Source organism: Schistocerca americana, chromosome 3 (genome assembly GCF_021461395.2).
Source record: "Schistocerca americana isolate TAMUIC-IGC-003095 chromosome 3, iqSchAmer2.1, whole genome shotgun sequence".
In the NCBI taxonomy this organism is placed as follows: Eukaryota; Metazoa; Arthropoda; class Insecta; order Orthoptera; family Acrididae; genus Schistocerca; species Schistocerca americana.
Genome location: NC_060121.1, coordinates 606,499,101 through 606,514,209, shown reverse-complemented (window position 1 = coordinate 606,514,209; position 15,109 = coordinate 606,499,101). Strand labels below are relative to the sequence as shown.

The window sequence follows — 15,109 nt, the reverse complement described above, 5'->3', positions numbered from 1 at the left end:
TAAGCATCATGAGTATATGTGTAGGGAAATGAATGTAAATTGACTGCAATTTAAATATTTCCAGTGCTTCCTTGTTCTTTGAAAGTCATTGCCATTCTCTGTTTGTACACTGAAGTAGAGAAGGTATTCTACAAGGCACTTAAAAGACATTAATTTTGCAACCTGGGTAACAGAGTTAGAAATGAACATGCATGCTTGGTACAGATGAGTAGAGTGCACTGTGTTTCTAATTGTATATGGGATGGTGCAGCTTTGGTATACTGTTGACTTTGTCAACATGCCTTGAAGGATCATTTCAAGCTTAGACCGTATAAGCATTGTCACTTCATGGCTAGAAGGATTGTCTGCATGGGAAGCTTCCCACTGAGTAGGGGCAGCAGTTAATGACTGCTGTGTGCAATTTACGCATGAGATGGAGCAACACAGTATTGAATATTACTCAACAGCAGATTTTGATTTCACATAAGTGCACCTTCGAATAGACTGCCATTGTTTGGGTTATTGTTTCATTTTTGTTCCACAGCTAGCTGAGTACCCAGCATTGCCCAGGTATGTATTTATTTCAATTCTAGTTGTCCATCTCCTCCTTCCTCCTCTCTGCCCATCTTCTTCTCCTCCTTCTCTCTGTCAACCTCTTCCACCCTCCACACTCTGTCCATCTCCTCCTATCCCTCTCTGTCCATCTGCTGTTTCCTCCTCCTCTCTTTGTCCATCTTGTCATCTTCCTCTCATTGTCTCTCTCCTCCTAATCACTCTCTCTGTCCATCTCCTCTTTCCTTTCTCCGTCCATCTCCAGTCCCTTTCCGATCTATCTCCTCCTATTCCCTTTCTCTGTTCATCTCTTCCTCCCCCTCTCTCTGTGTCATACATTGATATAATTTTATAAGTACATTCACCGGTATATGTGGGCAGCTTTGGTATACTGTAGACTTTGTCAACATGCCTTGAAGGATCATTTCAAGCTTAGACCGTATAAGCATTGTCACTTCATGGCTAGAAGGATTGTCTGCATGGGAAGCTTCCCACTGAGTAGGGGCAGCAGTTAATGACTGCTGTGTGCAATTTACGCATGAGATGGAGCAACACAGTATTGAATATTACTCAACAGCAGATTTTGATTTCACATAAGTGCACCTTCGAATAGACTGCCATTGTTTGGGTTATTGTTTCATTTTTGTTTCACAGCTAGCTGAGTACCCAGCATTGCCCAGGTATGTATTTATTTCAATTCTAGTTGTCCATCTCCTCCTTCCTCCTCTCTGCCCATCTTCTTCTCCTCCTCCTCTCTGTCAACCTCTTCCACCCCCCACCCCCCACCCTCCACACTCTGTCCATCTCCTCCTATCCCTCTCTGTCCATCTGCTGTTTCCTCCTCCTCTCTTTGTCCATCTTGTCATCTTCCTCTCATTGTCTCTCTCCTCCTATCACTCTCTCTGTCCATCTCCTCTTTCCTTTCTCCGTCCATCTCCAGTCCCTTTCCGATCCATCTCCTCCTATTCCCTTTCTCTGTTCATCTCTTCCTCCCCCTCTCTGTGTGTCATACATTGATATAATTTTATAAGTACATTCACCGGTATATGTGGGTATTATCTGTTATATGTGTTGCCAGTAGAGCTAATAGCAAAGAAGTAAAAAATTTAAACATCGTGACAATCATGCATAATGTGACAGTTTTACTGCATAAATAGTGAAAATGTAGTAGGCAATAACTTTTTTTTTTATTTGGGGGGGGGGGGGTTGTAAGTGAGAAAATATTTTGTAAAAGTTTGAAGTCGTGTAAAGTTTGTTGCACGTCACTAAGTGCTCCCAATCTCAGATACTGGATAGCGCACATAGTAGCTACACATTATGCGTTGTGCACATTATAGAGCAAATAATTTGGAAATATGGATTAAACACATTGAAAATTGTATAAGAATTGTATTCATTACTTTGAATCATATGAAGTACCAAATATCAACCAATAAAAGCATTTACACAAATATGATAAGTTCAAAAGCCAAAGAGTAAACAGCTGTTTCAAAGAATGAATATTTCCTTGATTTTCATAATATTCTCCACATCAATAAATATCTTGTACGACATACTTTCTAAAGTAGCCTGTGTTCTTATTGAAGCTGTGTCATTACCAAATTCCATTGAATTTGGTTCAGAGAGTTGGTAATAAACTGTGGGAGTCACCAGAAGGATGTCTGTGAATGCACAGTAAAGCACAGGATTATTTTGTGGCAACGAGTGCACAGACAGGCTGCATTACTCTGTGATTTTTATGGGTATTCTTTGTACTGACTTAGATTTTTCAGTGGATTCGTGTGTGAGCTTAAAGAAATAAAATGTTATTGCCTGACTACTTCGTTGGATCTCTGTAGCAGACAGAGATAAGCTGTAGTTGGCCAAAAATCAGTTTAAATATTGTACCTGTTGTAGCAGTTTTTCATGCATCTCAATACTTACGATGTCATATACACTTAACTGTGTGTTGTACATTGATATATATTGTTGCAGGTACATTTAGTGGTATAAGGGAACACTGTCTGCAAAATGAGTCACAAATACAGTCAGTAATAAAGAAGTCATAAATTAAAAAGTCATGCCTGATGTGAAAATGAACAGCAAAAATGTAGTATGCAGAAAACTTTTTTCATTTTTTCCTTTTGTCATTTGTTTTGGGTGTCAGTGAGAAATGGTTTTGTTAAGGTTTGAAATTATATGTAAAGTCTGTTGTATGTCACTAAGTGCTCGCATTCTCGAATACTAGATGAATAAAATCTGGGTATTCAGGTGTTGTGGCCTACATGCCTTTTTACTTGTACCCAAACCCTTTGACAGCAATTCTTTCCAACCCTCCAACCCCACAGCAATTCCTTTCAGACAGTGAGTGATATGTGTACCAAGGTTGCTTGAAATCAGTGCAGTGGTTCCGGAGGAAATGCAGACTATACATAGATACATTTTTATTATATGTAAGGACACTTTTTTCACGATCTGATTTTGATGAAATAAGGTTTGTACAGTGCCAAGAAGCTGTACTCAAATTATCTGCGAAATCCCCAAGAAAGTTTGGCCAGTAGTTTTGTAGATTATCATTTTCAGACAGACAGACAAGAAAATTTGAGTACAACTTTAAATTACGATATCTTTTTTTCTGTGATCCTACACTCCTGGAAATTGAAATAAGAACACCGTGAATTCATTGTCCCAGGAAGGGGAAACTTTATTGACACATTCCTGGGGTCAGATACATCACATGATCACACTGACAGAACCACAGGCACATAGACACAGGCAACAGAGCATGCACAATGTCGGCACTAGTACAGTGTATATCCACCTTTCGCAGCAATGCAGGCTGCTATTCTCCCATGGAGACGATCGTAGAGATGCTGGATGTAGTCCTGTGGAACGGCTTGCCATGCCATTTCCACCTGGCGCCTCAGTTGGACCAGCGTTCGTGCTGGACGTGCAGACCGCGTGAGACGACGCTTCATCCAGTCCCAAACATGCTCAATGGGGGACAGATCCGGAGATCTTGCTGGCCAGGTTAGTTGACTTACACCTTCTAGAGCACGTTGGGTGGCACGGGATACATGCGGACGTGCATTGTCCTGCTGGAACAGCAAGTTCCCTTGCCGGTCTAGGAATGGTAGAACGATGGGTTCGATGACAATTTGGATGTACCGTGCACTATTCAGTGTCCCCTCGACGATCACTAGTGGTGTACGGCCAGTGTAGGAGATCGCTCCCCACACCATGATGCCGGGTGTTGGCCCTGTGTGCCTCGGTCGTATGCAGTCCTGATTGTGGCGCTCACCTGCACGGCGCCAAACACGCATACGACCATCATTGGCACCAAGGCAGAAGCGACTCTCATCGCTGAAGACGACACGTCTCCATTCGTCCCTCCATTCACGCCTGTCGCGACACCACTGGAGGCGGGCTGCACAATGTTGGGGCGTGAGCGGAAGACGGCCTAACGGTGTGCGGGACCGTAGCCCAGCTTCATGGAGACGGTTGCGAATGGTCCTCGCCGATACCCCGGGAGCAACAGTGTCCCTAATTTGCTGGGAAGTGGCGGTGCGGTCCCCTACGGCACTGCGTAGGATCCTACGGTCTTGGCGTGCATCCGTGCGTCGCTGCAGTCCGGTCCCAGGTCGACGGGCGCGTGCACCTTCCGCCGACCACTGGCGACAACATCGATGTACTGTGGAGACCTCACGCCCCACGTGTTGAGCAATTCGGCGGTACGTCCACCCGGCCTCCCGCATGCCCACTATACGCCCTCGCTCAAAGTCCGTCAACTGCACATACGGTTCACGTCCACGCTGTCGCGGCATGCTACCAGTGTTAAAGACTGCGATGGAGCTCCGTATGCCACGGCAAACTGGCTGACACTGACGGCGGCGGTGCACAAATGCTGCGCAGCTAGCGCCATTCGACGGCCAACACCGCGGTTCCTGGTGTGTCCGCTGTGCCGTGCGTGTGATCATTGCTTGTACAGCCCTCTCGCAGTGTCCGGAGCAAGTATGGTGGGTCTGACACACCGGTGTCAATGTGTTCTTTTTTCCATTTCCAGGAGTGTATTTTTATGAAGCGCTGAAGTTAGCAGTGAGAATCCCAAAGAAATCTGTCCAATAGTTTAGGCAATTAAGGTGTTCAAAGACAGACAACAGTTTTACAGTTTTATTATTAGAACAGATAAAGTACTTTTAAGATGTATTCATTCAGTTCCTCCTCCTCCTCTTAAATCCACGTACAACTTCAGCTTAGCAGTCAATGCAACACTTATTTTTGAGCAGTTCATAAATTACAGTCAGTGCTTTCTGCTTGCTGATAAATTTTGTAAAGAAATTGACTTTCGTACCAATTTCTAAGCTTCCTCTTTACTCTTTGGAAATTTCTGTGTGTTTTATTGGCTGGTGGCAAATGTAGTGTTTGAGAAATTAACAAACTTTGACATCCTTATTAGACAATAGGCCATGGCATAATTCCTGAGTGCTGAGGTGACACTTATGAAAGGCTGAATATTGGTTTCAGGGATGCTACAGTAAATATTAGCACAGTTTAGATGCTTGCTTTGTTGTTGATAGTTACAGTTACACTGTCTTTGCTGACTGTAGAGGGAAAGTTGACAAAGTTATTGCGAGCATTTCAGTCCTTAAGACAGTGGGGGTTACTATTGTTGTTAAATGGTTTATGTAAAAGCTGTTGTAATGTGGATACTGTAAGAACAGATTGACCATAGTAGAAACATATGGTAAACAATAGCCACCAACCACTGCACAGTATTAAAAAAATAGAAAAGGTAAACATTTTGAAATATAGGTTCACTTCTTTGAACCTGAATTGAAAAGGAAAAAAATCTTAAAAACAAGCAATATGCAGGAAATGTGATTGCAAGTATATTTTGGGATCATTTGGATGTGATCCCCTCGAATATTAACAAAAAAAGAAGAAGAAGAGTCAGTTTCGTGCAGTATGCCAGCATCCTGAAGAACCTTAAAGCTCATCTTCACCCACCAAAACTGCTGCAAACTACTGGCAAGAGTGCAAAACTTAGATGGGAATTCTCGATTCAGTCACCATACAGGTCACTCTGAAAGTACTATTTTTTCACAGTATTAAACATGATTTATATGTTTTGATGTATTCTGTAACCATGAATTTCTGACTTTTAACATTCCCTTGTAAATTAATATATTTCAGTGAAAATTATGAGTGTAAGTCAATAAATAAGTCATAAAATGGCATAGAGGCAGTAGTAATAAACATAAGTTCCCGAAATTTATTTCACTTTTTTACATATTCACTTGTACATTCAGATGTGTGTTGCAGTCAACATGTAACGTCTTTGGTCATGAAAAATGAGATTTTATAGGCCCAAACAGATGAAAGTCACTGGAGGCTAAGCCAAGACTGTAAAGACAGGTGTTCCAAGCATTCTCAATGAAATATTCATAAAAACACCTTGTTTGTTTTGGTGTGTAAGGACGGGCATTGTTGACTGAAAGACTACTCCCTTTGTCAAGAGGTCACATCATTTGTGGTGAATGGCCTGTTAAAGTTCCTGCAGAGTGGTGCAGTACAATGAGAGGCATTCACTATCTCACTGTGAGGCTGGAATTTCGTTACTATGTCCCCTTGCATGACACAAAACATGATGAGAAGAACCTTGTGGGTGGAATGGTCTTGGACCTTTTCATTGTTGGGGACATGGAATGTTTCCATCGTGTGGACAGTCATTTGGTTTCTATTTGAAAGTATTGAACCCAAGACTCATCCCTGGTAACAATTCATGCCATGAAATCCTTTCCTTCTTCAGAGAACCAAATGAGGTTCTGGAAAGACAGACTCATTCTCTTCATTTTATTTTCATCGGTCAACATGCAGGGCATTCACCATGCACAGACTTTCCCACTGCCACAAGACAAAAAGGATGTTCTTGATCTCTGATGTATGCCTTTCCTTGTTAACTCCTGGATCCAGTTGGATACAGCTTTCAATGATGAACATGTGTCACCATACATGGGGCACATTTCTTGACACACTTCTTGTGCAGAGAGTCCTTTGGCCCACAAAAACCACACACTGTTCTACTTGGGTACACTCATTGAGCACAACTGCCATCTCACCTGTCTGCCTTGTGATGTCCTGCAGACTCCACTACGGACATACATTTGCTGCTATCTGCTGGCAGAATATGCATGTGGAATTTAAACATTCTAATAGAGAAACTGATGTGTGCAACTTATTTATAGACTTACCCACGTATCTCTACATTTCTAGGAGTTTTTGTAGCTATTTGTGGAAAACCTGATTTGCCCTCACACCTTAGCATACATGATATTGCCCGAAACATCCTGCATTCGTCCTCCTGTTGTAAATAACGTATGTAATATGGTCTTTCATTTCTTGAAGGAATGTGATTTGGGAGAACAAAGCATCTTGCATGCTGTGAAAATACAGCCATCTCCCAGAGCTGATGGTAGCAAAGGAAGGTCGCACAGCTTGGCAGCTAAGCCGCTAAACGAAACTTTAGTGGATCTTCAACTTAGTGGCAAAGACCGCCAAGAAATGGTGTCTGAAGAAGGTATAAATAATAATAATAATAATAATAATAATAATAGTAATAATAATAAAATTAATATTTATCCTTCACCCAGGTGATTTCTATACTTCCTAGATAGATTATTTTCGTTCAGTTTGAGCTACATGAATAATGTAGAGTTGTAGTATTAAAAATTATCTTGTTGGAAAATAGATCACAGTAGTTCCAAAGGACAGAAAGTGAACAAATACTTCTCCACCTCAGGAAATCTCTTTTTTCAGTTTGTGATGTACAATATTTAAAAAATGACCAGTACAGTATTTTTATCTTATTTCTAATTCTGTGTATTTGTAAAAATGGCTCTGCTTCATGAATCATATTTAATTGTTTCTCGTGTCTGTATGTGTGTGTGTGTGTGTGTGTGTGTGTGTGTGTGTGTGTGTGTGGGTGGGTGGGTGGGTGGGTGGGTGGGTGTGTGTGGGCGCGTGCGCGCTCGTATGTGTAACGAGAGAGAGAGAGAGAAAGCTTAATTTAAAGGACCACTATTCTTTTCCCCCTCCTGGCATCTTATCTTCCTTTAGCAGCTTGTTGATTGTAACTAGTTCACTGACCCAAAACTTAAGGTTGCTAATCATCTTAGAGTTTTTAATGTGCAGGAGGGATGAAGAAACTTACTCAGTGCAACCAGGTGATGAGTATACTAAAAAATCAAAAACCAGATTATGCTTCATCTGATATTACAGCACATTATTGCATGAATTCCTCAAATGGAGATTCCCCCTCCTTTCCACATAACGTTCCATCTAATAATCACCTAGATAGTTTCTTTTATAGTTATAACACCTCCATTCCTGTTAATGTTGATGTCAACAGGATGTGAAATACCAAAGAAAAGGAAGGAAAAAAGAAGAGGGAAAAAATGAGGATCGTGTTACTAACTGTTCCTGTGATTTATGTAGATTTGTGTCTAATCTACAATTGTAACAGACGTTTATAGATAAAATCAATGCTAATACTATTTTTTATCCATTCAATTATTTATATATGTTTCTGTTTATAGACCATGAAAAGAGACGAGCACATTTCTATGTGTATTGTTCATCTCCTTGTAAAATGATGAAACCTGGGAAATTGCGGGTGCGCTGTGCATCATGTAAAGGTGGAGCTTTCACTGTGGACAGAGATCCTCAGTGCTGGCAGGATGTACTGGATAAAAATAGGATAACAGGCATTTGTGAAACTGATGGCTGTGTGAGTAGTTAATTGAAAGAGGGAATATCATATGAATGTGGAAGAAATAGCTATAATGATAAATTTTGATCTTCATAGATAACCCAGTTGCTAATGTATATTTATTTTTCAGACAGGTGGTGATGAAGGGCTCACATTTGCACAGTTCTATTTCAAGTGTGCTGAACATCCATCTCAAGGTGAAGATGATGAGGCTGTTCCTTTGTATCTTATCAAATCAAACATACATGACGTTCCATGCCTAGCTTGCACCGATGTTAAGTATGTATTTCTCCAGGGAATTAAACACTTTTCTTAACTACCATGTTATTATACAGATGATGCATTTTTTTTCTTTCTTTCATTACTATCACGTAGCAAATGCCCTGTTTGGTTTTATGCTTACTTCATGATTTTTATTCTTCATTTTGCTCTTATTCATCCCATGTACAACATTATTACATGTGTTGATGTAAAGGTAATTGTAAACAGTATTATTTTCGAATGTGTGGAAACGTTGTTAAAATATGAATATGAGAGTATTTCGTTGTTAGTGTGAAGATTATTATTATTATTATATTATTGCTACTTTTTATTTCTTCTACTGTCTATCTAATCATTGTCTTCAATCATCATAAGTACAGAAACACATTACCTTATGCCGTGACACCATTGTTAATTTCTTCTTCGTTTGCTGTTGAAGTTTTATATACCTGAGGCAAAAATTACATCATCATCAGCAGCAGAAAAACAATGGTATCCCATTGACACACATTCCTTCACTGCAAACAAAATGGTAAAATCATATTCATTAGCCTGTTCTGTAATTTCTTTGAGATCTAGTAAATGGTCAGGTGTGGGATATGTGCTTCAAAAGTCACCTTTTTCCTTACCGAATTAAAATTAATGTTTCTTCTGTAGAGTCGGTGGTAATTTTTGTGCATATCTTGTATATTAAAGAGAAAAGACTGATAGTTCTGTAGTTGCATATTTCTTGTCTGGCTCCTTTATTCTGAAGTATAGTAATTAGAATGTTATTCCAGTGTTGGGGAATTGTCTTTCTGCATAGACATTCTGTAAACAATTTAGCAAGTTCCTTTTGCATTATTTAGTTCTTGACTTGTACAATCATACTTCTGCAGTTTTCTCTGTTGTTGGTTGCTATGCCCTCTTAACTGATGAGGTGTGATGTACCTCCAAGGCCTGGACTGCCACTGTATATTTCCCCAGCAAGGCTATGACTTTCAAAATTGAAGCCCTGAAATCAGATCCTCATTCCCTGATATCCTACACACACACACACACACCATCCGCTGCCACCTGCAGTTGCCCTCCTAACCTCTGCAACATTCTTGTCAAACCATATTTCTACCTTTAGGTTCCTATTCCAAAATCATGCATACTCTGTATACCTGCCTTACACACCCACTCACTGTCATCTACTCCAGCCCCAAAATTGGTAAATCCTACAGTATCAAAGTCAGAGCAACTTCAAAAATCATGTATGTGTTTTATCAAATAATGATCATAATTTAGCTGTCAAAGTACATGAATGGGTGTAGAAGAACTGTCTGCCTTGAGACACTCATTATCCAGTTGCTGAACACACTCTGTAGCATGACCCAAAGGATGTGAATGCATTCTATGCCAAACAGGCTATTTATAATCTCACACCTGATACTAGTTTCCCTGAACTCCAGAGGTGTGAACTTGACATCCAACATACCCTCCTGGACTTAACCTCCATTTACTCATTCCCCCCCCCCCCCCCTCCCCCTCCCACCTGTCCTTATTTTTATTATTATGTTTACTTTTTAGAGTTCTGTGCCTCAGTTGTTAAAAATGGAACCCTTATAGGATCACTTTCTTGTCAGTCTGTCTGTGTGTCTGTCTGATCGTTAAAAATCATTGTTCTCCGAAACAGGTAGGCGTATTAAGTTGAAATTTATGTCACATACTGAGGTCTATATTCCTTTGATGGTATAATAAACATTAGATCCAAATCAATGCAGTCAAAAGATAAGGCTATTTATGATACATATTTTGATAACTCATCAAAACCTATATGATACTTTAGTTTATCACTTTGATGAAACTTGGCAAGAAGCAAGATTTCACTGTACAAGTAAAGGAAAGAAATCTGAAAATTGTTAATTTGGAATTATATCCCACAAAAAAGTATTTCTTTTTTCATTTGTTACATGACGTCAAACTTGAAATTAAAACAATCAGTAGTTCTGCACTCAGGCTGATTTTGTCGCAATGGTAAAAATCAAATCTCAGGTGAGAAATGACTTAATTGTGTGTATGACACATTTCGGAATTTATCCACCATCATGTAGCCAGGAGCTGTTACTGCACATAAATATGACACAGAATAGTCTTCAAATGTTTGTTTCACAGACAACTTGATGTTTCACAGACAACTTGAAACGCCATATCTATGTGCAGTATTCGCTTCTGGATATTTGATGATGGATTAATTCCAAAACATGTCATATGAGCAATAAAATCATTACTTGCCTGATGTTGAACTTTTGCCTTTGTGACCCTGTCAGCCACAATGGATAACTGCTGACTACAATAATAGTGGTCAGCTGCCTCCTGCATGACTTTAATGTGACATTTATATTATTGAAATTCAAACATTCTCTAAAAGCTTGGAATCCTCAGAACCAGTGCCATGCCAGTATCAGTGTTGATAACCGGTTAAAATGCTCGAGATCGTCAATTCCCAGAATGGATGAACTGTCAGTATACATAATTAAGTTTGTATGAAACCCTCGGTGTGCAAGTCCTTCTCGCATCTAGTCAATTTTTTACTTTCCTTCTCTTCCATCCCTTCTCTCTTCTTATGTTTGTGTTGATACAACCTTCATTTTTTAATATGGTAAACTAGTTTTGTGATTTAATATGGTGTACCCTTATTCATCGTGTTCATAAATACTAGGGCTGCAGAAAAGCAATGCCTCTGAATTTTTTATGCTGTTCTCCATACTAGGTGAGGTATTGCATGTCATTATTATATGTCTGCTACTTGGTCAGTATTCCCCATTCAATGACCCAAGTTGCAACCCTCGGCTGCTATAAGGCTCCAAATTGTAGCATGTAACATGGCAGTGTTTGATGTAATTATTTTGGTGTGTGAGAAACAGCATGCTATAATTGAGTTTTTAACTTGTAAAAACTTGCCTCCAATTGAAACCCATAGAAGTTTGAAAGCTTTTTACGGTGATGATTGTTTCGACATCAGTACTGTACGACATTGAGTTATTCATGCTGATAATGAAGGAAACAGTGGTACTAACCTCAATGTGCATGATACAACTCAGAATGGACAACTGCTTATGGCAGCCAACAAGACTCATTGTAACGGTGTTGATGAACTCATCAGAGAATGTCATTGATCATTCTCCATACAGTCTTGACTTGGTCCCATCAAATTTTCGTCTGTTTCAAAAGTTAAAGAATGCCTTTGGTGACATCACTTTGACATTGATGAAGCACTTTGAACAGAATTAAGGTTGTGGCTCCATCAACAAAGTCAAACATTCTACAGTGACAGTTTCAACAAATTATGTTGAGAAATAAGTATTTAGACATGAAGAATAAAGATGTAGAATCTTAATAAAGTTCATTTTATTTTGAGTGTTTTTGCATAAAAAATTTGGAGCCATTACTTTTCAACATATGCTCATAAATTCATTCTTATCATCTACCTTTCAGATTTCAGTTTTTGAGTCTCTTTTAGTTTCACGTGTATTTTTACTTTGCATGCTACAAGTACATGAGCACTTAAAACTTCATACTGTTGTAATATGTCTCACCCTGCACCATTTCTTTATTGTTTGATAAAATGTTTCAGTTTCGCTTTTAGTTCCATTTGGCTTGCCTTCCATGCAATGACAGTTCTATGCCAGAAATTTGATTCCAGATCTGTTGGTCATAGATTCTCAATTCCAGACCACACAGTGTTCTGCTATACATCTCACTCCAAAGGAATCTCATTGATCCCTGATGATTTATTGATCCTTACTATATATTTTTCACTTTTGAATATATTATGGGAGTAACAGTGATCAATGTGTTACAAATATTTATTATCAAATAATGTGAAAGGAAAAATATATATTTATTATCAAAAACAGTCTTGATCACAATTTATTTATTACGGTGACCGGTTTCGACCACTACTGTGGTCATCTTCAGACCAATGAGTAAGAACCTCTTTCTGCTGGAGAACCTCCTTCTTGTCTTAGTATGTGCTGTGTTTGTTATGAAGTCATCTACATCTGCATGACTACTCTGAAATTCACACTTAAGTGCCTGGCAGAGGGTTCATCAAGCCACTTTCACTCTGTTTCTATAGTGTTCCACAATCAAACAGCATGTGAGAAAAACACCTTAAGCTTTTCCGTACGGTCATGATTTCTTTAGTAGTGATTCTCCAGCAGAAGGAGGTTCTTACTCTTGGTCTGAAGATGACCACAGTAGTGGTCAAAATCGGTCACCGTAATAGATAAATTGTGATCAAGACTGTTTTTGATAATAAATATATATTTTTCCTTTCACATTATCCATATCTACTTCTCTTTTACTGTGGAACAACATATAGGACTTGATAGCATTCACTACAAAACTGCCAATCACAATATTGATTCATTTTTACAGATGAAGTATGAATTTATTGGGTAGAAAGGTTGTGTAATGAAAAGGTAGACATTCGATGAACTGCAGCATTAGTTAGGCTAGTGTGCTGTGAACCCTTGCAGTCTTCAGATTCCATTCACTGTTGTCATTCCTATGCAATATTCGACATTTATCATTCACTTTGCACGAGATTGGGAGCTGTAAAGAGGATGATACAGTGCCTCCCATCCAAAGTGCTGTAACAGTATTGTCCCAACAGCTCAGAATTCAAATTTCCACCTGGGCATCTCGATTTTACCAAGCGAGGTGAGATGGTGGTTAAGTCATTGGATCCCCATTCGGGAAAAGTAGGTTCAGTCCGTGTCAGGCCATCCAGACTTAGATTTTTTGCAATTTCCATAAATGACTTTCCTCTCCATCTTGTCTTATCTTAGTATATGCTGTGCTTGTTATGAAGTCATCTACATCTGCATGACTACTCTGAAATTCACACTTAAGTGCCTGGCAGAGGGTTCATTAAGCCACTTTCACTCTGTTTCTATAGTGTTCCACTCTCAAACAGCATGTGAGAAAAACACCTTAAGCTTTTCCGTACGAACCATGATTACTTTTATTTCATTGATCACTTCTCCCAATGTAGGTGGCTGTCAACAAAATATTTTCCCATGCAGAGGAGAAAGTTGGATGATTGAAATGGCATCAAAAGATCTCACCAAAATGAAAAACATCTTTGTTTTAATGATTGCCACCCAAACTTGCGTATCGTATCTGTTTCCCTATGTCATCCAGAGAATTGCTAAAATGATGGTTAACAAGAACATGCAGTTCCTGTACCCCATACTTCATTAGTCCACCTCTTGTCTGCCTTTTACCAACTATTTACAATCTCTTCAAACCATAGTAGCACGCTGTCATGATATATCTGTTGAGGCTTGGGTCAGATTTTCCAGTTCAAGCATTAATGCCTTAGTGCATTGATGAAATTAATATTTGGCCCAACCTAATGGCTATTTCAAGAAACAAATAGTACAAGTGCTATACTGTAGTTTACATCACTGTTCAAAATGGGGGGATTTTTTTGGTTTTTCTCAATGTCTTTCAATAGCACCACTATCGACAGTCTTTGAAATGGCTGGTACTTTTCATTTAGTTAGTTTATAATTAAGTAATTTTGTTCATAACCTATATGAAAGTACAATATATTTGAATGCTGAACATTGCTTTGATAGTTTACGATGTGTCTGAATTCCAGGGACCCAGTTCTTGTGTTCCCTTGTGATGCAAGTCATGTGACTTGTCTGGAATGTTTCCAAACATATTGTGCATCTAGACTGCGTGATCGTCAGTTTTGGTCACATCCTGAGTATGGATACACTCTACCTTGCCCAGCTGGTTGTCCAAATTCCCTTATCACTGAAGTTCATCACTTCCACTTACTTACAACCCAGCAGGCAAGTAAAAAAAAAAAAAGTTTCTGCCTTTATAAAAAAAATATATATATAAAACCTAGTGTCACATGTTTTATACATTGTCACAATAAAAAGGTTATTTTTCTGCATGTAACAGACCTGATTGAGCATCACTTTTTCAAAGCAGTGATAGGTTCAACATGCTATTTTGTGCTACGTGGAATAAATATGCTTTGAATTAGATAGAAATATTTGAAAATGACTGTGGAAGGGTAAATCCCCATAATCAGGTTTCCTTAATATCCTAATTACATGGTGGTGGTGTGACATTAAGTTTTTACTTTTTGCATACTTTTAGCCATGTGCCAGTTTTGACCAGACAGTGTAATTTTGAGGCAACTTATAAGCATGTGAGTAACTTTCTCATGCATTTTGTGTGGAGGTGAAATATTTTTCAGATTGTCTATTTACTCTTAGTTGATACAGTTTCCTAAGAAGTGGTCATACCACTTTTGTTATCACTTAATTGATTAATAGATGCCCCTTCATTTCTTCTGATATACCACTAATTTTTCAGAAACTGTCAGATGCATTTGTTTACATTACGTCGTATGTTATTCAAGCAACATTACTTCAAACAACTGATCGTGCTTTGGTCAACAGCAGCATTTAGCGTAATGTTCGTACTGATGAGCTACATTTTAAGTTTTCAAGACTGCCATCCTGAAGCTACCTGTAGAAAAATAGCAAGGTTTCACTCTCAGTATAATCAAAT

The 15,109-nt window shown here is 39.0% G+C and overlaps 1 protein-coding gene across 1 annotated transcript in view; it reads left to right on the top strand.

The window, feature by feature from the left end:
• Positions 1–15,109, top strand: part of LOC124605682 (E3 ubiquitin-protein ligase parkin) — a 57,451-nt gene that overhangs the window by 13,668 nt on the left and 28,674 nt on the right. The window contains exons 2-5 of the mRNA XM_047137538.1: positions 6,916–7,087; positions 8,106–8,296; positions 8,409–8,557; positions 14,178–14,376. Coding sequence (XP_046993494.1) covers positions 6,916–7,087; positions 8,106–8,296; positions 8,409–8,557; positions 14,178–14,376 — 711 coding nt within the window. The remainder of the gene's footprint in view (positions 1–6,915; positions 7,088–8,105; positions 8,297–8,408; positions 8,558–14,177; positions 14,377–15,109) is intronic.